The sequence below is a fragment of the Pongo abelii genome, chromosome 14, assembly GCF_028885655.2.
Source record: "Pongo abelii isolate AG06213 chromosome 14, NHGRI_mPonAbe1-v2.0_pri, whole genome shotgun sequence".
NCBI lineage: Eukaryota > Metazoa > Chordata > Mammalia > Primates > Hominidae > Pongo > Pongo abelii.
This window is the reverse complement of record NC_071999.2, coordinates 104,532,138-104,559,328: the sequence shown is the minus strand read 5'-3', so window position 1 is coordinate 104,559,328 and position 27,191 is coordinate 104,532,138. Positions and strand designations below refer to the sequence as shown.

Genomic DNA, 27,191 nt, shown 5'->3' with positions numbered 1-27,191 from the left:
TGATGACAGTTACCATTTAGTGTCCCTACTGGATCCCAGCTACTCTAGTATAATACTGCTTATCCTCAAAACCACTCTGTCCAAGCGAGCATTAGAGTCCACACTGTAATAGGGGAATTAATGGCACCACAAAGGGAGAAAGTAACTGGCCCGTCACAGCAAGTGGCAGGATGGTGGCCGAAGCCAGGTCTGACTCAACGCCTGCACTTCTTCCACTCGGTCACACTTTGAAAAAAACTGACCTCCAGTTCCTGCCAAATCCACCACCCATGGCAGCGACAAAGATAAACTCTGAGTCGACATGTTGGTTTCACAGAAGAGATTCACATCCAAAACAGTCCATGATGTGACATATAAGATGGAAAATATGATATTAACAGAGTACAAGCCCAGGATTCACTTCATATCACAACCTTCAAGAAACCAGGTTTTAGGGAAAACGGTACTTCCCCCCCATTTTTGTAAACAGGGCTGGGAAAGAGGAAGGTTAAACTGTTCAGTACAGAACAGATGCTGGTCAAGTAAACACTATGAAAATGTCTGTGTCATCAATTGAGAACATTCGTTTTCTCTTTTCCTCTGTACTCTGTAGCAAGAAATACACAGTTTCCAAACCACTAACCTTGTGAGTTCTTCTTGGAGTTGTGTGTGGTCAGGCGGAAAGAATTTCACCACAAACTTAACAACAACATGCTTTGGCCCTAAAGAAGAAGAAAAAAAGAAGTAAAGCATTTATTGATTTGTGTTTCAAATGCCATTAAAGAAAAAGACTTAACAGATACAATTAATGCATCTCATTCCAAGCTGCCAAGAGCACATCTGCCATTTTCCAAGTCACTTAACAATTGGCCAAGTTCAGCTACTAATTCACACTTCCATTAAAAACGGAAAGAGAGCTCCGTTTTTAAAAAATACTGTGACAAAAGTACTACATAGAGCTATTAAACTTTTTCTCTGGAGACTGAAATTTTATCTAGGTTTTTAAAAATAAAGTCATTTGTCTTCAAAAATGTATCTAATTGGCTAGTTTTACCCAAATAATGAAAACGTACATCAGTTATGCAATTCATTATATTTAACTATTTATAAGGTACAATTGCTAATGTGTTCATCAAATATGTTTTCAGCCTCTAGGTGCTCTTCTGAGCTCTCGGGAAAACATACACCAGACGTGGCCCTGGCTTTGTCTCAGCCAGCCAAGGCCTTTATAAGTATCTTATAAACCCTCTTACCAATGAGTTTAGACAAAATCAGGAAGTAGATAGGGAGTAAGGGGAGGGAGAGATTGAGTAAGATGAATAACTTTTCAGAATAAAAAAAAAAAAAAAAGAAAGAAAACAGGACAAACAGATTATAAAATAATAATCTGTGGCCAGGCACGGTGGCTCACACCTATAATGCCAGCAATTTGGGAGGCTGAGGTGGGCAGACCACCTGTGGCCAGGAATTTGAAACCAGCCTGGCCAAGATGGCAAAACCCTGTCTGTACTAAAAATACAAAAATTAGCCAGGCATGGTGGCAGGCGCCTGAAACCCAGGTACTCAGGAGGCTGAGGCATGAGACTCATCTGAACCCAGGAAGTGGACATGGCAGTGCGCTGAGATTGTGCCACTGCACTCCAGCCTGGGGTGACAGAGCAAGACTCCATCTCAATCATCATCATCATCATCATCATCATCATCATCATCATCATCATCATCATCATCATCATCATCTGTGATTTGGGTTGGGGTTTTTTTTGTTTTGATGTGTAAGCTATGATATAAGCCATCTTAAAAGGTCTGCCACCTGGAATGATAGCAATACATTTATGTTCTATGAAATATAAGATACTATAATGAAATCCAAATTTTAGCTGTAGTATTACAAACGCAGAGAAATGTCTGTTTTACTTTTCACGATCATATACAAATACTAATTAGGTATTATAATTTCTGTGATCACATATTCAAGTTAAAAAAAGCAAAAATGACATACAATAAAGATGCTGACAATATGTACAAAATTGGGAGAAAAAAACAAGGCATGAAAATTAACAAACTCTTACATGTCAATTCTGGAGCACAAAATAACAGCAGCAAAATGAGGAAGATGAGAAGGCTGCACCACTTATTCTCTACAATTTTCACTGAGCAGCTACTCAGATCCTTAGAAAACTTGAAACTAGGAATATGCTAGCACTCAATGCCAAGTGACAGCTTTGTCACACATGGCCTGTCACAGCATATGGAGGAGACAACTACACTAATGCTCCAGCTCTGACCCAACCACAGTCAACTCTGTCTTCAGGTCTGCGCCAAAGATATACCTTCCCACTGTTAGCAGTTCCCTTCATGCGGGGGACAAATGTCAACCTCCTAGACTCTATGCAACCTGGGCCCATGAGGCTGGGGGGGCTTCTCTTCGCCCCCAACACTAGTCGTTGCCTGCCAGCCATGCTCAGGACACCCAGCAAATATTAAATGATGGCCATTTCATTGTCAGTATAAGTATTACAAGTAACTGCTTAACTGAAATTGTAGATGATCAACATCAATTTCAATTGCACACGGGCCACACAGAAATTGTGCTGCGTGTTTATTACACCCACATCAATTGCTCTAAGTGGCCCAGTGGGGTTTCTTAATCAGACATACAAATGATCCCACAGGTATTGTAAGCTTCATGCTCAACTAAAAGGATACAGTATTCTCAGATTTTTGTCCAGACTCTGACTACATTGAAGGGCCATTTGGGATGACATTGGGACCAGAGCTTGATGTTGAATTTTAACTCAAAGCATAGAGAGGGGAAGACACAAGAAGAGAGAGAAAAAGCAAGCATTCTTTTTCTTTGTTCCTCCCCTACATATTCCTTAATCTTTTATTTTCAACACACAGTCTAAATGCATACATGCCAGGCTCCCTTCAGGGTTCTGCTTGCTACTCAGAAACACACACACACACACACACACACACACACACACACACAAATACATGCACACACACTTTCGGCCACTCTTTTTCCCAAACAATACCTGCATTCTGATTTCACAGGCTTTGAAGAGGAAGGACCAAAAACCTAAAAACAATTTTATGAATAGATGGCTCCACCTCTTCCCTTCAAAAGTGACAGAAAGGAACAATGGCATAGACAAGACAAGCTCAATTATTCTGGGGTTTAAGATAATAGCAGGCTTCAGTTGTTAATCAAAACGATATTTTATTTTCCAAGCTCAGTTTTGATTACCAAACTGTTACACATTAAAACTGCAGAAGACACACATTTTAATAGTACATGGATTAGTGGATGATGAAAAGCAATTATGGGGTAGAAGAATTTGTGTTTCTAGTGCTTCATGCCACGGGGCAAGAGATGTCTAGACATGAAACTGTCTGGCTTCAGATTTCACATCACTATTAAACATATGGTATATACTTACTTCTGATCTGTTTCACAATGGGTTTTAGGAGATCCAGCCACACCTAGAAGGGAAAAAAGAACAGATTGAGACCTAAGTTCTCAATGAAAGAGTGCAAGTACTTTGAAATTTTGTTTAAAGCTGTTTAAAATCAAAATATTTTTGAGGATATGAGGCCGTCTGTTCCATTTTTCTCCAGAATGCCGTATCTTACGTTGTCTACCACTTTTATAGAACAGATCCTAATTTGCTGATATTATCCCTGAGCTTGAAAATTAAAATTGCTCCTAGACTCAGATATACATGGTTAACTAAGAATTTTTCTATTCTCATTTATACATTTATCATATTTACCTATTTGGAAAATATTAATGAATGATTTCATTTGTGACTACTAGCTGAGTGAAATACGTACATTCCTTATTGTAACAGAATACACAGATGTGTGAGTGTCTAGAACAGCACATCTTTGAGGGATGCGGAAAGGGAATGAATATTTACAGAACACCACCTCTGCACCACACACTACCTATAAGCTACTGACCTCTCCAGACAAGGCCAGAGGGATTCTTGTTACCCAGGAGTGACATCTGAGACTTGCAGAGGCTAATTTGCCCCAGGTCCCTCAGCTAGAGAGTGACACTGCTAGGATTGAAATCCGGTCTAACTTCAAAGTCCAGACTCTTTTTCACACATCTGCTTCTTGGCACACAGTCTGGGTAGCAAAATTTTCAAAGAAGAGAGAAACCTGCTGCCCTTATTAATAAAATGTAAGTTGACTATCCCATTTCATGTGTTTTTTTCTTTAAACTCCCCTTTGAATTTCTAGTCATTTGAAAGGTTTCCACAGAAGCTCATATTTGCATATATGACAAAACTAAATTAATGTGCTTAATAGAAAGAGGGTTTTATTAAGTAAATATGAAAACGAGAAACAGCCCTTTAGAAAACCATGCTGAGAACCACAGATAATTTACAAAGAGAAAATGCCAACAGCTAACAGAAAACTGTTGACGTTCAGGAGTAATTTGCACTAGAAATGGAAATTAAAACAATTAAATACCATTTCCACCCATTAAATTTCCATCTAGATATGGCTGTACACACACTTGCTTGCATGTTTATATTTCATAATAGCCAAAGTTGGCCAGGGTTCAGGGAAGCAGGCACCATCTTACTCTACTGATAGATATATGGATTAATACAACTTGTCTGGAGACTTACTAGAGAATCAGGACCTAAGCCCTAAAAAGTATTACCCAGCCATTTCACTCTGGGAAATTATGCATTTCTGCACACACAAGGAATACTAATTGCAGCATTTTTATAATCATAAACATTTTTACAGTAACCTAAATTAAGTAGAATAATGTACATCGATATGACACATTACCATGCAGGCATTAAAAATCAAAAGACAGGCCAGGTTCGGTGGCTCACACCTGTAATCCCAGCACTTTGGGAGGCCGAGGCAGGTGGATCACGAGGTCAGGAGTTCGAGACCAGCCTAGCCAACATGGTGAAACCCCGTCTGTACTACAAATATAAAAATTAGCTGGGCACAGTGGCGGGCACCTGTAATCCCAGCTACTTGGGAGGCTGAGGCAGGAGAATCACTTGAACCCAAGAGACGGAGGTTGCAGTGAGCCAAGATCGTGCCACTGCACTCTAGCCTGGAGGACATAGTGAGACTCCGTCTCGAAAAAAGAAATAAATAAATTCAAAAGACAGGAGTCACAGGAGAGTCTAGACCTTTATTGAGATTTCCATGGCAGGGGAAGGCAGGGTACACAGTTTAGGACTGGCTCGTTGGAATAATTTTGGCAGTCTCTTAATTACAGGAACGGTCTGGAGTTGGCTGTTACCAGGCGCTGAGATGATTCAGGCAGAGGAATACTGCTCCCAGGGATGGGCAGGTCAGATAAAGGAGGCAGCCCTTGGTTGGTTTCTTTGTATATCAAAGGTGGGTACCCCCAGCTGAGCCCTGCTAGCTCTAAGAATTGGCTAGCACTGGGAGCCGCAGTCTCTTCTTAGCCAGAAAGTTATTTTAAGATGTCAAAACACCACAATATGCAGAAAATTCTATGTATATGCAATACACATGGAAGGGGCAGAGATAGGGAGCAAGCTTCCCTGAAAATGACCCTGTGCTAAGATCGGAAAGGGAAGAAAGACAAGCAGAATCTATGAAAACAGACAGTAAAAACCCTAGTCCTGATGCCCGGATGATCACCATGGCTGCAGAGCAGGGCTGGTGAGTTAGGAAGAGGCCTGGGCCTGCCAAGGCCACATTCAGATGCTTTGTCCTTATCCTAACAGCAATGGGAAGGATCTACCCCATGGGGAGGACATGATTAGTTTTGTATTTTTAAAAGATGAGTCTGGCAGCACGAGAACAGGTTAGAAGGAGCAAGAATGGATGCAGGTTGAGCTGTTGGCAATTGTCCAGGCAAGACAGGACGGTATTTTGGACCAGAATGGCAGAAGTAGAGTTTGAGACAGTAGGTGGATTCAAGAACAACTGAAGAGGTAACAACCAGTGGAATGCACTGATGGATATGGTGCCCAAGGAAGGAAGGTGACAATAACCGGAATGACACTGAGATTTCTGCAGCGGGCATCTGGGCAGACACTGGTGCCACCTCCAGAGATAGGGAGTACTGCAGGATGACTGGGACTGAGAGATTCTAGCCATGTTAATTTTCTGAGGTGCCCTTGGATCATACAGGAAGAGACAGTATACAAACAATGACACACATTCATCTGGAGCTCAGAGGAGAAGCCTGGGCAAGACATCCCACATTTAGGAGTTGCCACCACCCTGACTCCATGGAGGATAAGATGGCCAGCGTAGAGTCTGAAGAATTAAAATGCATGAGCGTTGGCCAATACATCCACCATGGACAGCCAGGTAGGAGCAGAGGAGGTGTGAAGTAACGGAAGGAGAGAACTGTGTCATGGACATCATGGGATGACAGTGTCCGCAAAGGAAGAAACTGAGAACTGTGTCAAACTCACACTAGTCCTTGATTCAGTGATTCAGCAGGTCACTGGACCCAGTGATGGGTCTGAACGTCTGGTGCATGGGGAAGAGGATGAACGGCTTCATCGAGACACTTGGCTGTGAAGCAAGAGGCAACAGAATGGGGGGTAGCCGGCTGGGGAATCAGGTAAGGGTATTGTTCATTTGCTTGTTCTGTTGTTGTCGTTTGAGAGCGTCTCACTGTCACCCAGGCTGGAGTGCAGCGGCGCAGCCTCAACTTCCCAGGCTCAGGCAATCCTCCCACCTCAGCTTCCTGGGTAGCTGGGACTACAGGTGTGTGCCACCATGCCTGGCTAACTTTCGTATTTTTTGTAGAGATAGGGTTTCACCATGTTGCCCAGGCTGGTCTCGAAATGCTGGGCTCAAGCAATCCACCTGCCTCGGCCTCCCAAAGTGCTGGGATTACAGGCGTGAGCCACCATGCCCAACCCATTTACTTGTTTTTAATTGGAATGACCTGTGTGTATTTAAGAAAGGGAGGGGTTAAAAACAGGGGCAAGAGGCAATGACCGATGTCCAAAGAGACCTGAGATGATGCTAACACAGAGCTCTAAAACCCAGGACACTGGCTTAGGATGGAAACAACAGCTGTGAGAGGGATAGGGACAGGCTAATGACAGATCGAAGGAGGTTCATCTTTCTGTGTTAGGAAAATACGAAAATTCCTCTCTGATGCCTTCTGTTTCCCTTGTAAAATCAGAGGGCTGGAGGATACAGGAGAGTGGAGAAGTTTCCAAATAGTCATGCTGCCTGAGAGGGTGAGTTAACCAGAGAGCCCAGTGGGAGCCTGCTGTCCCGGCCACTAAACTCTCTTGCCACTGCCAGAGTGGCCACAGAACCAGCCTAAACTTCTGCAAACTCCCCAGGACGAATCAATGACACTTTGGCAGTGCAGTTGCCTATTTTATGAATTGTTTTTAAACATCTCTCCTCTGTTTCTGGCATTTCTGTGGAAAGCATCAAACACAAGCGCCGATTTGGGCCAAGGGAGCATGTGGTTTTATAACACGTGGGGCTGGGAGCACAAGATGGGCCTGGGTAATTCAGTGTGTTCGGCAGCTCCGCGGGAACACTGCAAGGCGCTGATCACACTCCAACCCAACCAGGCTGGGTGAGGACGCATGGCCTGTGAGGACCTATCTGTTTCCCAGCGAGACTGCAGAGCTGAGGGAGAAGGTTTGGGGCACGCTGGACTTAAAACCATTAGAAATGGAGGAGCTGGGAGCAGCAAAAAGAAAAAAAGAGGTTGCCACTCAACTGCAGTGAAAGCACTGGCCTTTGCTATGCAGGGAGGGTCACAGGGAGGCGAGTGGAGCTGGACTAGGTCATCCTGGGCTAGTCACTTTTTCCCGCATCCTAAGCACACAGAAACCAGTTACCGATGAGTTAAAAGGTAACAAAAACACCATAAGCTTTCTCTAGAGGGTCACATTTGTTATGATCTCTTTAACCCCAAACCCCTACCCTTTCAACCAAACCATAGCCCCTGTTCTCACTGAAATTCATGCCGCTGATCTCTTGAACACACTCACGCATCCACATGGCCTGACTGGAAAGGCATCTGGCTGAAATGAATGGACCTCTAGAGAAATCTCATTCTCCATCAGTAGGATTCAAAGATGCACCTGCTTACTGAATCCAGGAGCTTCTGCCAGGGTTTGAAGGCCTACTGTATTTATTAGTTTGCTGAGGCTGCCATAACGAAGTACCACAGACTGGATGGCCTAAACTACAGAAATTTATTCCCCCACCATTCTGGAGGCTGCAGGTGCCAACAGCTGTGGGTTCTCCTAGAGCCCCCATCCCTGGCTTCTGGATGGCTGCCACCTCGCTGCATCCTTGCCTGGTCTTTCCCCTGTGTGAGCATTTCCAGTGTCTGTGTCCAAGTGGCCTCTTTTAAGGAGTAGGGCCTACATACACCAAGGGCCTCGTTTTAACTTAATCACCTCTTTACAGACTTAAGCTGAGCACTCACGCCTGTAATCCCAGCACTTTGGGAGGCCGAGGTGGGTGGATCATCTGAGGTCAGGAGTTTGAGACCAGCCTGGCCAACATGGCAAAACCCCATCTCTACTAACAGTATAAAAATTAGCCAGCCGTAGTGGCGCATGCCTGTAATCCCAGCTACTCGGGAGGCTGAGGCAGGAGAATTGCTTGAACCCAGGAGGCGGAGTTTGCAGTGATTTGAGACAGCGCCATTGCACTCCAGCCTGTGTGACAGAGGGGACACCATCTCAAAAAAAAAAAGCAACACAATCTCTGAATACACTCACATTCTGAGGAATTCAGGGTTAGGGTTTCAACACACACAATTTTGGAGGGGACAAATTGAGCCCGTAGCACTGTTTTTCCACAATTCAGCTGCAATACCACCTTTGAGCCCATCTTGTTCCATTTCAGTCAGGTGCCCTGTTTTCTTTCCTCCAATCCGATTTGTCTCTGATGCCCTGTTAATGCTACTTTCCCCGTTTGGAACACATGTGTGCTTTGCACATCATTAGGTGACCTCAGCATTGTGTGAGCATCATAGAGTGAACTTACACACACCTAGGTGGCATAGCCTACCACTCACCAAGGCCAGGTACAGCCTACTGCTGTCAGGCTGCAAACCTGCACGACCCCTTACTGTGCTGAATACCGAGGGCAACTCCAACACAGTGGCAACTACCTGTACATCTAAACACAAAAAAGGTACAGTGAAAATCCAGGATTATAATCTCATGGGATTACCATCGTACATGCAGTCTGTCATCGACGAGGTCAGTATGTGGCGCGTGGCTGTACTCTGAGGTGAGAGGAGATACTAAGGCCAACGTATCAAAGGCAGGGCAAGCTGAATCACTATCTCCAAAGCTGTTCTCCTCTTTCTCAAAACATCCTTTTTCCCCCTATTATTTTGGTGGGTGACGTTTTAGGTGGATTTCATAAGCAACCGGAATGTTTGAGGTGTTTTGGAAAGGCTCTTATTAAAAGATAATCAGTTAGTTGACACGAGAGCAGGGGCAGGGAAGGGACTAATATTTCTTGAGCACCCACTGTGTGCCAGGCAGTAGGTAAGTGCTTCACACATTCTCATTTAATATTCAAAACAATGTGGTCATTTCACACATGAATGAAGGCAAGCTCAGAGGGCTTATTCAAGCTGCTCAATGTCACATAGCTGGAATTTGACATCAAGTCCGGCTGAATCCAAGACTAATATGCTTCCCTCCAAAGCTAAAGGACTGAACAAAAGTTCAGTTCTCTTCTTAACTACCAAAACACCATATGACAAAAACAACCTGTCAACTGTAACACATATAGGAGCCAAGAAAATATTTGTCATAGAAAAATACCCAGTGTCTAGAATTCATTGCGACAAATTAGTCTTTCTGCAGTTGACTCCTAAAAGAAAAAGAAAGAGCCGGGCGCAGTGCGCGGTGGCTCACGCCTGTAATCCCAGCACTTTGGGAGGCTGAGGCGGGCGGATCACAAGGTCAGGAAATCGAGACCATCCTGGCTAACACGGTGAAACCCCGCCTCTACAAAAAATACAAAAAAAATTAGCCGGGCGTGGTGGCAGGTGCCTGTAGTCCCAACTACTCGAGAGGCTGAGGCAGGAGAATCACCTGAACCTGGGAGGCGGAGGTTACAGTGAGCCAAGATTGCACCATTGCACTCCAGCCTGGGTGACAGAGTGAGAAAAAAGAAAAAAAGAAAAAGAAAAAAACAAAAAAACTTTACTTTGAATTCTTTGTAATAATTTGTTTCAAAGTAATTTTTAAAATTATTTTACTTTATTAATTTTACATTTGGTTATATTTAAAAGATATGTTAAGTGTGGCTTTCCTTGTAAACACCTATCACTTTCTAGAGATTTTCACTTCCGGTCAAAATAGAGTAGCAGGGACTGGATTTATTTTCCTACATAAAACAACTCCAAAAATGGAGAAAATATATAACAAAACAGATCTGAAAACATGGGACACCAAGCAATGAGAAACGGTGATCTCCAAGAGACAGGAAAATGAAAATGCGATCCCTGTGAGCGCCCCAGCCTGCTGCCTTGAGTGAGTTTCCAGGCTCTGGTGCAGGAAGGAGGAACACAGGTAGAATGTGGCCAAATCCATGAGTGGAAGAGATGGAGGGGAGAGTTCAGGGGGGCCAAAGGGATGTGAGTTCACAGGACAGAGTACCAGGGAGGCGAGAGATACCCAAAGAAAACTTAGGAGAGCTACAGGGGGTTATCCTTGAATGTGTGGGAAGTAGTCAAGGTCAAGAAAAAAAAAACAGGAATGTATTAGAGGTAACAGTTCCTGGTGCTCACAGGGGGCCAGGAATACTACCTATTCCCATCAGCCAGTCTAGAAAACCTCATGATTCCTGGGGCCTTGGCAGAGTGCTGAAGAGTCACGCTTTAGTAGTCAGGAATAATTCACCCCAGACTATGCCCTACAGTGTCCAGGCTAACAAGTCTTAAAAGCCAAATCCAAAAGGATCAAATCGCTTCCAAATAACTATATCCCAGAACAAATTCAATAAAACTTACAGTAATACAGAAGTATGCAGCATATCTGACATCCAATTTTTAACAATCAGGTACAAGAAGCAGGAAAATGTGACCCACAAGGAAACAACAAAAATCAATAAAAACTAACCTAGAACTCACACGAATGACAGACTCCACAGAGAAGGACATGAAAATAATTATTCTAACTATATTCCATATGTTTGAAAAGTTGAGATATGGAAGATATAAAAAAAGATCCAAGCTAAACTTCTACAGTGAAAACTATACTGTGAGATATAAAACGTTATGGTCTCTGGATGACTGTAACAGCAGATCAGCATTGCAGAAGAAAATATTAGTAAACTTGAAGACCTAACAATAGAAGTAATCCAAAATGAAACACACATACAAAATTAAAAGAGCAACAAAACTGTAGAACACTTTAAGCAGCCTAATGTACAGTAAGTCCTCACCATTGTCGATACATTCTCAGAAAACTGCTACTATAAGCAAAAGAAGTATAACAACAAAGGATATAAAATGAAATCATCAAAAAATTTCAATTGAAAGGAAGGCAGATAAAAGGAACAAAGGATGATGGCTAGACAAAAAGAAAACAAACAGCAAGGTGTCCAATTTAAACTATATCAATAATCACATTAAATGTAAATGGTCTAACCCCTCCAACCCCCATTAAAAGGCAAGGATTTTTAGTCTGGATTACAAAAGAAAAAAGCAAGTATATGCTGCCTACAAAAATACACTTGCTAATGTAAAGACACAAATAAGTTAAACAAAAAAGGGTGAAAGTATACCATACTAAAAAATAGTAATTTAAAAACTGAAGTGGCTATATTAGTGTTGGACAATGCAGATGTCAGAATAAAGAATATTGCTGGGGATTTTAAAAAGGGTAATTTCTTGACCAGGCTCGGTGGCTCATGCCTAATCCCAGCACTTTGGGAGGCTGAGGCAGGTGGATCACCTGAGGTCAGGAGTTCGAGACCAGCCTGGCCAACATGGTGAAACCCTGCCTCTACTAAAAATACAAAAATTAGCTGGGCGTGGTGGCTCACACCCGTAGTCCCAGTTACTCAGAAGGCTGAGGCAGGAGAATCGCTGGAACCCGGGAGGTGAAGGTTGCAGTGAGCTGAGATTGTGCCACTACACTCCAGCCTGGGCAACAGAGCGAGACTGTCTCAAAAATAAATAAATAAATAAATACATAAATACATAAAATTTTAAAAGGGTAATTTCTTAATAATAATGGAGTCACTTAGTCAAGAGCACAAAACAATCTTAAATATTTATACACTTAACAATTTTAAAATACATGATGATGAGGAAACTGATGAGACTGCAAGGAGAAACAGACATGTGCCACGTAACGACATTTCAGTCAAGAACAGGCGCATAATACATCAGTGGTATATATTATAATCCCGTATTTTTTACTGTACCTTTTTTAGTTTAGAAACACAAATACTTACCATTATAATTGCCTATTGTATTCAGTTCAGTAATATGCTATAGAGACAACCGTATAACCTAGGTGTGCAGTAGGCTACACCAGCTGTTTGTGTTATGTATACTCTGTGATGTTCGCACAATGAAATTGCCTAAAAACACATTTCTCAGAACATATAGCCATCATTAAGTGACGCATGACTGTAGACAAATCAACAATTATAATTACAGAGATTTTTAATATTTCTTTCTCAATATTAGCATGTAGGCAGAAAATAAATAATAGATTTGAACAACAGTATCAACCAGCATAACCTCATTGAAATATATTGAATATTCTACCCAGCACAGAACATACAGTCTTTTCCAAGTGCATGTAAAACACTTGCCAACATAAGACATTCTGGACCATAAAACAAGTATCAGTAAATTACTTTAAAAGCTTCATGTCACATGAACTACGATTTCTGACCACTATGGAATTCAATAACAAAGCAACAATTGAAGAATTTGTGAAAAATCCCCCATAGATTTGGAAACGAAATACCATACTTTTAAATAAAGAAGAAACCAAGGGGAAATGGGGAAGTATTGAAAATGAAAACACAATTTGTGGATGTCACAAATAAATCAACCTTTGTGGGATGCCACAAAAAAACCCTATTAATTTTAAAAATAATCTATTACAATTTAAACATATGTAATCTAGGAAATTAGATAATTCAACAAGGAAAATTTTTAAAAATGTCTTTCACCATTAGGAGATCATCATTAATGCTTTAGGGAAGTGGTTCTCAAAGCTGGGCATGTATTAAAATTGCCCTAAGTAAGGGCTTGTTGAAACATACACCACTGGGCCCTGTTCCCAGAGCTCCTAATCTGGGATGGGGCCTGAGAATGTGCATTCCTAGCCAGTTCTCAGATGATGTGGATGCTGCTTGTTGGTCTGGGGACCATGCTTTAAGAACCACTGCCTTAGTACATACATTTCCAGATCTCTCATTATATGTGATGTGTATGAATATAAACATTCATATACTTTTTAAAAACCAAAATGAGATTTTTCATTTTTTTGAGACAGGGTCTTATTCTGTCACCCAGGCTAGAGTACAGTGGCACGATCTTGGCTCAATGAAACCTCTACCTTCTGGGTTCAAGTGGTCCTCCTGCCTCAGCCCCCTCAAATAGCTGGGACTACAGGTGTGAGCCACCATGCCTGGCTAATTTTTGTATTTTTTTGTAGAGGGGGTTTCACCATGTTTCTCAGGCTGGTCTTACACTCCTGAGCTCAAGTGATTCACACGCCTCAGCCACCCAAAGTGCTAGGATTACAGGCGTGAGACATCTTGCCTGGTCACCAAAATGAAATTTTAAAACTTTTTTCATATTTTATTTAACCCCATCTGTGCAAAATATTACCAATTAAATATATAATCAAATAAAAACATGATTAATGAGATATTTTGCTTTCTTTGCTACTCTTTGGAATTCCACGCCTATTTCATACTTAGATTACATTTCAACTTGCACTAGCTATGTTTCAAGTGCTCATTACCTAAAGCTTAAGAACTTTAGATAAACGAAAATATAATTTTGTCTGAGACTTCTTTCCCTCTACATAATGTAGTTTACCATAGTCTGTTTATCCATTCTTCTCTTGATGGCACATGTGCGATTTCCAGTTTGGGGTTATGAATAAAACTGCAAAGAATATTCTTATACTTATTTTTATGGACATAGGCTTTCATTTCTCTTACATAAATACTTAGGAGTAGAATTGCTGTGTCAAAAAAATTGGTATATATTTAGTTTAACAAGAATCCTACCAGACTCTTTTCAAAATTGTTTTATCAGCTACTTCTTTTTTCAAAGATTTGTACCTCTCCATTTTGTAAACTTTCCTCTCATCAAATACTCAGGCAATATTCAAATTCCTCCAATTAACTAAAGAATGTCTTTACTGATGATCTGTCAAAACTAATGTCCAAACCAGGACCATGTTTCATATCTGGTTGTGTCCTCCAAGTCTCTTTTAATGTATCCTACTACCTCTCCCCACCTTCCCTTTCTGACAACACTAACCTGGTGAAGGGAATCTGCGTTTAATAAAATCTGAACTGAAAATGGTAGAATATGCTTTTACGTATTTACAAAAAAAGCTTTAAATGAAAAAGAAATTAAAGACAGATCTGTAAACCAAACTACAAAATCAAATGTAGTACAGGCTATCCCTATGCACTTGTGTACTGAACTCATTAAGTAGGATTTGGTATCAGAGATATATGTGAAGGGAGCTTTGGAATCAAACCAAGACAATATTACAATGCAATGTGTGGGGTTTCAGGGAGCCTTGACTTGGAGGGAAACTTTAATATCTGCAATCTTTACTTCTTAACCAGGATTCAGCAGACCTCAGGCATGGTTCTTGCAAAACATCAATTACTCAGTTTAAACTATTTTAGAATCATTTGTTTAATTTCCATTAGGTTCGAATGACTCATTTCAAAAGATTTCACATGGGTATTATGGTTAATTGAACTTTTAAAAATTGTGGTAAGAAGTTAACATGAGATCCTACCCTCTCAAAATTTTAAGCATGCAACACAGTGTTAACTATAGACAAAATGCTATAGAACCCTTTAAACTATCATTTGCTTATTCTGCTGTATACCTTTTTCCTTTTCAACCTTTAAAAAATATTTAATATTAAAATAAACAGATGCTTAAAACTGCAAAAACAGGCCGGGCGTGGTGGCTCATGCCTATAATCCTAGCACTTTCGGAGGCCGAGGCGGGCAGATCACCTGAGGTCAGGAGTTTGAGACCAGCCTGACCAACATGGAGAAACCCCGTCTCTACTAAAAATACAAAATTAGCTGGGCATGGTGGTGCATGCCTGTGATCCTAGCTACTCGGGAGGCTGAGGCAGGAGGATCACTTGGACCAGGGAGGCAGAGGTTGCAGTGAGCCGAGATTACGCCATTCCACTCCAGTGTGGGCAACAAGAGTGAAACTCTGTCTCAAAAAGTAATAATAATAATACTGCACAAAGCAAATGTATAGCTTAGTGAATTATTAGATGGTAAATACCCTTGTATCTATCAACCAAGTCAAGAAATCAAACTCTGCTGGTCAACTCCTTCCAAACTCAACTCCCGCCCTCTACAGGTAACCACTATGCAGTTTCACAGTAACTGCATCCATCTGTAATGTGTTATTTCACCACATGGTGCATCTTTATACACCAGAGTTTAGTCTTAAGACTAAACCACTCTAGTCTTGAGACTCACGAGTGGTTTAGCACCATCCCCTTGGGTAATAAGTATGTTTTCACTCAGAGTTCACGGGAGATCTAGTTAAAAGTGTGTGGTGCCCCCACCCCCAAATTGCTTAGTCTTTAGTCTTAAGACTAAACTCTAGTGTACAAAAATGCACCATGTGGTGAAATAAAACATTACAAATATATGCAGTTACTCTGAAACTCTGCACAGAGGTTACCTGTAGAGGGCAGGAGGTTATATTGTTTAATCTATAGCTTCCTCTTCCATCTCTTTCTTTTCCTCACTGTTGACTTGTAGGGTTTCCTGGAGTTTGGATTTTGCTGACTGCACGCTCACAGTACTATTCAACATGATCATCTTCTCTGTAGTTTCTGCAGTTTGGCAGCTGGATCCACCTGGATCCTTTGGCAAGGCCAAACGCAGTGTCTCAGGAAGAACACATTTAAGTCTCTGTTTTTTTAAATATCATTATGACCTTGATACGTTTTTGTTACTCATTTTTATGTGAAAATTGTTTCCTAACCTATTTAGAAGTAGTCATGGTTCCGAGTAGCTTTTCAAAGCTCCCCGAGCTTCCTCGTCTATTGTTTCTGTATAGTGTTGAAGGATATGGAAGCGTGCTTTCTCAAGTTCCCTGGCTCGATTTACCTCCCCTTCTCTGTCATTTCTCTCTGTTGTCTCTGTTCCATCTGGGCGCCCTTCTCAGTAGTCTCTCTTGAGTGGTGGCCTGTCTCAAGGAGCAGTTACTGGTCACTGGAGCACAACTGCTCCAGCCCTGTTAGGCCTTACCCATTTCAGCTGCTCCTTCTCAAACCATTTCCCTGTGATTTCTAGGGGCAATTTGAGGGTTCTCTTCTCCCACCCATCAGATGCCCTATTGCTTCCTCATTTCTTCCTAAACACACACCGATGGCATGCAGGCCTTGGGGCTGGCTGATGTTCCGTCTCCAGCTGCTTGTTCTTTGGGATCTAGGACTTACTCTGGCATCTAGTTTTGCCACAGATGTCGTCTGTGGGTTTTTGATTTTGCTAAGTAGCTGTCTTTATGGATGGTCTTGGGTTTGAGAAGATCTAAAAACTATGCTTCCACCACCACCACCACCATCTTCTTAGAACTGCATATCCATTTTGAAACATATTAATATTTCCATGTATTTTTTCTTTAACCACTGATATGGTTTGGGTATTTGTCCCCTCCAAATCTTGTTGAAATGTGATTCCCATTGTTGGGGGTGGGGCCTGGCGGGAGGCGACTGGTTCATGGGGGCAGGTCCCTCATGAGTGGTTTAGCACCAGCCCCTTGGGTAATAAGTATGTTTTCACGCAGAGTTCGTGGGCGATCTGGTTGTGTGTGGTGCCTCCCCACCCCCAATTGCTCCCTCTCTTGCAACATGACACGCCTGTTCCTACTTTACCTTCTGCCATGAGTAAAACCTTCCTGAGGCCTCACCACGCTTATAGAGCCTGCAGAACCATGAGCCAATTAAACCTCTTTTTTTTTTCTTTTTTTTTGATGGAGTCTTGCTCTGTCGCCCAGGCTGGAGTGCAGTGGCGCGGCCTCGGCTCACTGCAAGCTCCGCCTCCTAGGTTCAGGCCATTCTCCTGCCTCAGCCTCCCAAGTAGCTGGGACTACAGGCGCCTGCCACCACACCCAGCTAATTTTTTGTATTTTAAGTAGAGACGGGGTTTCACCCTGTTAGCCAGGATGGTCTTGATCTCCTGACCTCGTGATCCGCCCGCCTCGGCCTCGCAAAGTGCTGGGATTAAAGGCATGAGCCACTGCGCCCGGCCAAACCTCTTTTCTTTATAAATTACCCAACCTCGGGTATTTCTTTATAGCAACACAAATGGCCTAACACAAGCACATTTCTTATTCAGGTATGATACGGCCAACAGCTCAGCAGGCCACTGCCATTCAAAAGAGGGTTTATTACTCACAGTTCCCAAGAGGAGGGGGCCCACCACTCCACAAGGAAGTACCAGGGCTGGGCCGGAGGCAGAGGGAGAGGGGGAGGGGGAACAAGGGCAGGATCGCTTCTGTGGGGAGGCGAGGCTGGGCAGGGTAAGCAGGTTTAGTACTGCCTGATCTGCGCCATTTCTGTGGGCTCTGGGGTGTGGCTGGCTCTGGTTGTGGGTACCTGGCCCTGGAGTGACTCTAAGGCAGGTGACTGTTGCCTCCTGGAGTGTCAGAACCAGCAGGAAGGAGGTGGCTGGATAGGGCTCTGGATTGGTTAACTGGCAAATAAAAGGTATACTCACAGGGAGCCATTTGCCATCTCTAAGAATTGGCTAGCCCGGGGAGGGGAAGTAGCTCCCCAGTCAACAAGGCCTCAGGTGTCAGAGAGTACAGAAAGTTAAAAAGTACAGAGGGAAAAGATCAGGGGTTGCCAGGGGCTCACGAGGAGAGAGGGATGAACTGGAGGAGCACAGGGAAGGATTAGGACAGTAACACAACTCTGTGTAATACTGTTGTGGTGGATGCAAGTCCGGATACATGTGTCAAAACCCACAGAATGTTCAACAGCAAGAGTGAAGCCTAATGTCAAGTTTGGACCGCAGTGAATGAATGATAATGGATTGACACTGGCCCATCAGTGAGGACACACATGCCACACTAAGGCACGGTGTCAGTAACGGGGGACACTGTATGTACGGACAGAGCAGGAGCAGTATATAGGAACCTCTGCACTTTTGGCTCAATTTTGTTGTGAACTTAAAACTGCAATACAAACATTAAATCTATTAATTAAACAAACAAAACACTAAAAGCCCCAAAATCAGTTATTCTCCTTCCCACTTGAGAGCTGGAGCATCTCCCATAGCTGTATTTTCCAAGGGACCTGTCCTCCCAGACTCTCTGCTTGAGAGGAGCTTTGCCTCCCCTGGGGACCTGCCTGTCAACACAGTCACCATCAGATGGTGCTGCCCCACGAGGTAACCGAGCCGCTGTACAGCCTCACCTCTGCTAGTTTCCCACACCTGCAGGCTGTCCTCGATCCTGTGACGTTCTTCATCCTTTACACCTCCCATGTTCCTCAAAAAGCTCCTCCTCACCTCAGAGGTCCTCAGACCCCTAGGAAGAAGCGAGGGCAGACGCTGCGGCTAAGCACAGATGAAGGAGGTGTGTCTGACTCCAGCGGGGTCTAGAAACCTCCAGCAAGGGATGCCTGTCATCCCCAGGAACTGCAGTTTCCATGACCTCTTGCCCCTCAAAAGCAGGCCCACTATTGACAAATCTTTTCTCCTAGCATGGAGGACAGAAAATGAATGACAAGGTGCCAATCTTCTTCCTGGAGCTTCACCAGTATTTATTTATAAAAAACCAGAATTGTTTTTTATCAGGCCAGTGAGCATTGTCTTTTTTTTTTTTTCTGAGATGGAGTCTTGCTCTGTCACCAAGCTTGAGTGCAGTGGTGCGATCTCGGCTCACTGCATCCTCCGCCTCCTGGGTTCAAGTGATTCTCCTGCCACAGCCTCCCAAGTAACTGCGAATATAGAAGCGTGCCACCAAACCGGCTAATTTTTGTATTTTTAGTAGAGATGGGGTTTCGCCATGTTGGCCAGGCTGGTGTCAATCTCCTGACCTCAAGTGATCTGCCTGCCTCGGCCTCCCAAAGTGCTGGGATTACAGGCGTGAGCCACTCGCCCAGCCGCAATGTCATTTTAATAAAACAGTGGTGGGCTGGTTTCACTGGTTTCTGAGTTAGATTGCAAAAAATGAAATACAACAGATATCTGAGTACCTACTATGTGCCATGAGACCTGCTGGGCTCATCATTGTAAAGTATCTGATTAGCCCTCATAATAATCTTGTAAAATGGTCATTTATTCCTCTCATTTCTCAGATGAAGTGCAAAATCAAGGAAGTTAAGAATCAACCTAGCAGCTAAATGACAAAGCAAATGTTTAAACAGATTTACAAGCCACAATGCAGAGCTTTTCCAGCTAGCCTCAATAGGCCAAGGAGATAAATTTTCCGTATACAACTATCTCTGCTGTTACGGTTTGTGCAGCTCTTTCCGACGGGAGATTCAAGGACAGGCAGCCACATGCGACATACAGAACATGAGCTTTGGCTAAGAGAGGCTCTGTGTGGATCCTGGTTACACGCTTCATTGTTAAGGACTGGGCACGTTACTTCTCTGGATTTGCTCACTGTAAAATTTGGGTGATAGAATACCTACCACAGAGATTGGCAAACTACGGCACATGGGCCAAATCCGGCCAGGCTACTGCCTGTTCTGGCACAAGTCCGAAGCAGAGATTGGCTTTTACATTTTTCAGTGGTTAAAAAAAAATCAAAAGAATCACATTTCGTGATATGTGAAAACTATATGAAAGCCAAATCTCTGTGCCCATAAATAAAGTTGTATTGGAACACAGCCACGTCCATTCATTTCACATCGTCTACAGATGCTTCTGCTCTGTGAAGACAGAGTTGAGTGTAACAAAGGCTCTCACCAGGCCTGAACTTCAGCCAGGCTCCTCTTCTCCATGAGGCCTCAGCCTCAGGCTTCCGTGTCCAGTTTTAGCAAGAATCCTGCGAAGCCCAATTCGAGGGAGTCCCCTGGCTAGCTCCCGGAGCTGGCCCCCGTGGCAATCTAATGTCTTTCTGGCCCCTTCCCAGCCTTCAGACTTTATGTACCAATTAGCAGCCGTATTAAGCACAGGGTCTTGATTCCCATGATCAGTAGTGTTTCTGCCATGGAAAGCTCAATCTATACTTTCAAACAGCTGATTAAAACACTGTTCTGTTGTGGAGTGATCCTTTATGGACAGTGCTGGACAAGAGCAGGAGCAGGACAAGAGCCAAGGGCAAGAGCACGCCAAGCTTGCGTGTCAACACTGCAATCAACTCTTTTAATTGACAAGCCTTGGGACAAGTCTAATTAAGGGTAGAACATAATTATTTCATAATGATCACTAGTTTATTTACAATCTTGAGAAACACATCTTAGACTATGAAAAACACTTATTTTCTCCTTCAACTCCTTCACATCCTTACTATGAATAAGGCTCTGACTTGGGTATTTATAAGACAGAAATGTTGAGAAGACAGACAGAAGGCTGGGCAGAAATTCAAGCTGCCAAAATTCAACAACTTATTGCCTAGAGACAAGGATTCACAACCTGACATGCCAGGTGCTTTGGGGAAACTAGTTTCCCACGCATCACACACAGAGAAATGGGGTGAACCCAGTTGTTACAGCCCTATGATTGGGCATTTTGAAACCAACCATGCTTTTTCTCAGGTTGGAAGATGGGTGCACAGTCTCCCAAATGAAGACTGGCAAAGATGATAGTCACAATGGTGGTGATGGCACACCCACGTTCATTGTAGCATGGCTCACAATGGCCAAGAGGTGACAGCAATATAAGTGTCCATCCATGGAGGAATGGATACTGGAGACGTGGTGAATACACACAATGGAAATGGTATTCGGCCTTAAAACCGAGGGAAATCTTGTTGTATGCCACTGCACAGATGAACCTCGAGGACATTATGCTGAGTGAGATAAGCCAGTCACGAAAAAACAAAGACCACACGATTCCACTTACTTGACGAGGTGTCTAAAGTAGATAGACTCAGTAACAGAAAGTAGAACAGGGGCTGGGGAAGGGGAACTGGGGAGTTGTTCAATGGGTGTAGAGTTTCCACTTCACAAGATAAAAAAAATGCTAGAGATCTGCTCTACAACAAAGTACATGTAGTTAACACTTCTGGACTACACACTTACAAATGGTTACAAATGTGTTACTTGTTTTTGACCACAATTTAAAAAATAATAACTATGAAGATGACGATGGTAACAAGTTTCCATAAATAATGCTTTTGGAACACTTTAATGGATCCCAGACACTGGGCTGCATGCTAAGAGACATTGTCAAGTAACTGTGTCTGGGGCGGAGGGGAAAATCCAGCTGGTGCTTATGATTCTCACAAGATGAAGTGAGATGCTCTTCCTCAGTTCATACAAGCAAGACTGGCCTGTGGCACTTCCAAAATAGATTCCGTCAGATGACCTTTTGGTCATCATTTCTGCTACTGTGTGCTTTCATTGCATTTTGGAACTTTCATTGCATTTGGATCTGTAACTATTATTGAAGTTATCGATGTCACATGTTGTAAGGCAGAGCTCACTGGATTTTTACAAACTGATTGTATCCACAGAACCAGCATCCAGATCAAGAGAGAGAACACAGCCAAGACCCTGGCAGCAATCCCTATAACTCCCCCGGTCATTTACGGCATCCCCTCGATTAGCACAGATCGATTCTATCAGAAGAACTTTTTTTTTGCGATGGAGTCTCACTCTGTCACCCAAACTGGAGCACAGTTGAACGATCTCAGCTCACTGCAACCTCTGCCTCCTGGGTTCAGACGATCCTCCTGCCTCAGCTTCCTGAGTCACTGGGACTACAGGCATGCGCCACCACACCCAGCTAGTTTTTGTATTTTTAGTAGAGACAAGGTTTCACTATGCTGGCCAGGCTGGTATCAAACTCCTGACCTTAAGTGATCCTCCTGCCTTAACCTCCCAAAGTGCTGGGATTACAGGCATGAGCCACCACACCCGGCCTCAAAAGAACTTTTAAAAATTGAGGCAGGTGGATCACCTGAGGTCAGGAGTTTGAGACCAGTCTGGCCAACATGGTGAAACCCCATCTCTACTAAACATACAAAAATTAGCCAGGCATGGTGGTGGGCACCTGTAATCCCAGCTACTCAGGAAGCTGAGGCAGGAGAGTTGCTTGAACCCAGAAGGCAGAGGTTGCAGTCAGCCAAGCTTGCACCACTGCACTCCTGCCTGGGTGACAGAGCAAGACACCGTCTCAAAAAAAAAAAAAAAATTATATGCAATTAGCTCAGGCTGCAATTCTGTAATTAACAGAGAGTCAAGTCAGTTTAGTGATATGGTCAGAACAAGATGATGACTGAGGGCAGGCACTTCTACAGATCCGAGCTTCAATCCCATTTCTTTGCTGTGTGCCTTTGGGAGAACGACCTACCTCTTTAAGGCTTAACTTCCTCGTCAGAAAAAGGGGCTATAACGCACCGTTGCAGGAATAAATGAAACACTGTATGTGAACCTAGCACGGTCCCTGGCAGTTATCACTCTCTAGAGCATGTGTTGGCCAACTATGGCTTCCTGTTATATGAAGTTCTGCTGGAACAAACACACGTATTCATTCACATATTATCTATGGCTGCTTTTGCATGATAAGGGGAGATTCAAATAGTTGCAGCAGAGACTGCACGGTCTGTAGGGCCTACAGTACTATCTAGCCCTTTACAAAGACGGTGTGACCCCTGCTGTAGAACGTGGGTCATGTGTGCTGCTGCACCCATAGGGACTAGAACACTCCAGCACATAGGAAGCACTCATGCGGCGGCTTTTGTGTGACATGTGACAAATAAACACTTACTTATTTAAGTCATCAACGGTGGGTTTTATTTTGCAGTTGAATACATTCCTAAACAATAGTGTTAAGAATGGAGTGAAATCATAAAAGTCAAGCCTGGTAACAACTTGAAAGAAGTCAGCCCTGCCCGGTACCTAGAAAGAACAATAGGCTTACAAATTCTAGCAAAAGAGAAGCACCTATGGTTAACAGAAGAGACACTGAACTTGGAGTCAGAAGAACACAGAATCTTAGCTGTGCCATTAGCTAATTGGTAGATTCAGACATGGGGAAATTTTTAGAATCTTAGCGCCCTCAGCTGTGAAGCCCAAACACTGCTGCCGATTTCTGGTTTAGACAAACAGCTCCTGCAGGACTGGAATTGGACAAGACTGGAGTCAGGAAAGCCATCAGGAGCTTAAAGGAATTCAGGCAGGCACAGAACAGGGTTGTTAGAAATAATGAGATAACGGTAACTTCAGGTGTTTTGAGAATCATTATTTTACCGTGAAATAAGAGCATGAAACAATATTCCACAGAACTTGCTACACTCTAATTGTTTCCTGGACTCTCTTAAGAAGCTGTGTGTGCCTAGTGAATGGAAACCGTAACTACTTCTTGCTAGCTGTGACTTTCTCTCACCTTTCATGTGAAGTCTGATGCCAGACACAGTGTAGGCACAAAATAACTGTTAGCTGAACAGGAGAAGGCAGAATGAGATTTGGCAGGTCTGTGGTCGTATGCCACACTGTAAAAAGGGCTGGGAGTCAGGGAATCTCGGATGTGAAGTACAAACTAGAAAACGACAGAGTGTTTGGAGGTGGGAATAAATTGAGAAAATACAACTTGCTCTCATTTTTAGGCCCATGACAGATCCGCTCATTTGCCACCTGCTCTGCTCGGAGCCAGGCTCGATCTGCACTGCCTCTGACGGCTCTTCCTGTAGATGCTGCCGTCCCACCTGTGGCCACCTTCTCTTCACAATGAATGTTCTCATCCCGTTTCAGAGCTTTGACAGACATTCATAATAATCACAAGATTCTTGAATCCAAATTTCCACCCAGATCTCTTTCCTGTGCTCCAGGAAATACACCTTCTGGCACTGCCTGCTGGATATCTCCACTGAATGCCACCAATGCCCCTGCCTCCTCAAGCTGGAATGGGACTCATCTTCACCTCCGGGCATGGTCTTCCCCAGGGACAGGCACTACTGTCCACCCAGATGGCAAAGCTGGAAAACTGAGCCACTCCAAGCCCTCTCCTCCACAAGTGTATTCATTCAATCACATCCTCTCCTACTGCCCCCAACCCCAACCTCTGGAATCCATCCAGCTCCTGCCAGCCTGTCAACTCTCCCTTAGTTCTAGCCAGCACCATCTCCAACCAGACTCATTGCTAGATCCTAATGGCTTTCTTGACTCCAGTCTGGTCCTATTCCAATCTGCCTACAGTTCTCTTTCTAAACCAGAAATCAGATCATGTCACACTCTCTTTTAAATGCATTAACAGCTTCTCAAACACATTAGTTTGGATATAGAACTGTGAGGGCCGATACAAAGCCCTTGGCCACATGTGATGACTGAGCACTTGAAACATGGCTAGTCTAAACCAAGAGGTGCTGAGGTGTCAAATACACACCAGATTTGAAGACTTCACAGACAAAACAGACAGCATGAATATATCTCACTCACAATTATTTAGACTGACTGTGTGTTCAAATGATAATGTTTCTGGATATAGGAGGTTAAATAACATATATTTTTAACATGAATTTCACCTGGTTGTTTGACCTTTTTAACATAATGCTAGAAAAGTTAAAATTGCATATGTGGCTTATTTCTCCTGACTGCAATGGCATAGAAAGCCCTTCACCATACAGCTCCCAGCTGAGCTTCCAAACTTCCTTCTCTCACTGCCTTTACCATTGCCCTTCTCCTATCCCCCTATCCCCCTATCCCCCTCACCTCTGGCCTTCTCTGCAGGCTCCTGAATAACCCATTTGCTTTCTGGTTTTTGTACGTGGGGTGCCTCATCTCTCTGGTACATTCTTTCTATTAGATCAAGTCCTACTGGTCTCCCAGGATGCAGGTTTGCAGAAGGATCTCCTGAACTCAAATGGTGTCTGTTGCCCCCACTACCCAACACCACTGCTCTCAGGGAAGCACCTGTCACACATCCTGTATTTGCAGGGCTCCCCACCTGGATGATAAATTCCCTGTGTCTCATTCACTACTCAATCTACTGTGCAGGGACTAATAGGAGTCCCAGGAACTCAGTATGCATAGAATCAAAGAATAAAAACTTAGCCAATGAACTTATAGCCCCAAGAGTTGCCTAATAAAAGGTAGATTCAGATATAGGCTTAAGCAAAGCGCCATCAATCCAAAGAGATAAAAATACCAGGAAGCTATGCTCTACATTTTGGATTCAATTTGATACAACCTTTTTTCAGAACAATCTGACATATTTAACAACCTTAAAATGATTGGACCCATTGATTGGGTAAATCTACACCATTGGATCTGAACTACTGAACAGTTAGCTATGAGCACAAACACAAACGTACTCAGTCCATTGGGGCAACATCTATAATAGCAAAAAACTGTAAAGAGAGAAGTATTCCATCATTTACAATGGAAGTTGTACATGAGACATGTCCCTTTGTTGGAATGGCATGCAGCCATGAAAAAGAAGGAAATGGACTCCATGTGCTGAAAAGGAAAGATTTCCCCTGAGCAGGGAGGGAAAGCAGCGGGCACTGTACTATTTCCTCACATTTGTGTATTTCAAAGATATATGTTTGCATATGCATCTACACAGAATTTATCAGAAATATACTCAAGTGTGTGTGTGTTCACAAGGTACGGCTCCTGGGGGCAGAGGTGGGAGGGCAGTCATCACTGTGTACCTTCTTTGAACTTGCTAATCATATGTATGAATACTTTTATTATAAAACATGTTAATGAGGGCTCTCTGGTGTTTTTCCCTCTATTTCTGCACGACCACAGAAAAGCATCAATTATTTCACTGCCCCTGCCCAGCCCCCCACCAAGATGAACAGACAGCAAAATAGTAACATTAAGTTGACATCACCTACCGTGATCTTTTTGTGATCAGGAAACTCGAGGCCAAAATAGTCACCTTCCACGAGGTTGAGGTGGTTGCAAACTGCATCCAGCAGCACCTTCCCAGGAGCTCTTTGCTGTGAGCAGAAACAACAGGGGTTATCCCTGAGGCAGGCATGGATGAAAACAAACCACAGCTCCTTGCTGCAGGAAACCTCTGGATTCCTAAGTCTGCGGGTCCTTCACAGCTTGCCACCGCCCACCTCCACGACACCCTGAACACCAGCCCCATCTACACCTCCGTATCCCAGCACCTGCTGTTCCCAAAATTGGATGCACATCTCTTAGCATCTTCTTCCCACTCCAATCCCAAGCATCACTCCTCCCCCCTTATTCAATTAATCAACTATTTTTTTAGAGTAGTTTTAGGTTTACAAGAAGTTGAGCAAAAACTTCTTCGCACTACACAGTGTCCCCGGTTATTAACATTGGTGGTAGAGATTTGCTATGGTTGTGGAGCCAATATTCACACAGCATCATCACTCACACTCCGTAGCTCCCATAAGGCTCACTCTGTGTGCTGTAAAGTTCTATGACAAATGTGACCTGTCTGCATTACAGTATCATACAGAATACTTTCACTGCTTTATATGAATTTCCCCCTAAAAATCCTCTGTGTTCCAGCTATTCCTCCCTCCCTCCCTCCTAATCCCTGGCGACCACTGATCTTACTGTCTCTAGTTTGCCTTTCCCAGAATGTCATCTAGCTGGACTCATACAGCATGTAGCCTTTGCAGACTGCCTTCTTTCATTCAGCAATATGCATGCATATAAGGTACTTCTCCGTCTTTTTTTTTTTTTTTTTTTTTTTTTTTTTTGAGACAGAGTTTTGTTCTTGTTGCCCAGGCTGGAGTGCAATGGTGTGATCTCAGCTCACTGCAACCTCCGCCTCCTGGGTTCAACTGATTCTCCTGCCTCAGCCTCCGGAGTAGCTGGGATTATAGGCATGTGCCACCACACCAAGCTAATTTTATATTTTTA

General features: G+C 43.3%; 1 protein-coding gene across 4 annotated transcripts in view; it reads right to left on the bottom strand.

The window, feature by feature from the left end:
* Positions 1-27,191, bottom strand: part of FARP1 (FERM, ARH/RhoGEF and pleckstrin domain protein 1) — a 313,335-nt gene that overhangs the window by 81,920 nt on the left and 204,224 nt on the right. For all 4 annotated transcript variants that reach the window (XM_009248747.4, XM_054528675.2, XM_009248746.4 and 1 more), the window contains 3 exon segments: positions 26,183-26,287; positions 3,423-3,465; positions 623-701 (listed from right to left, as the gene is read on the bottom strand). In XM_009248747.4, coding sequence (XP_009247022.2) covers positions 623-701; positions 3,423-3,465; positions 26,183-26,287 — 227 coding nt within the window.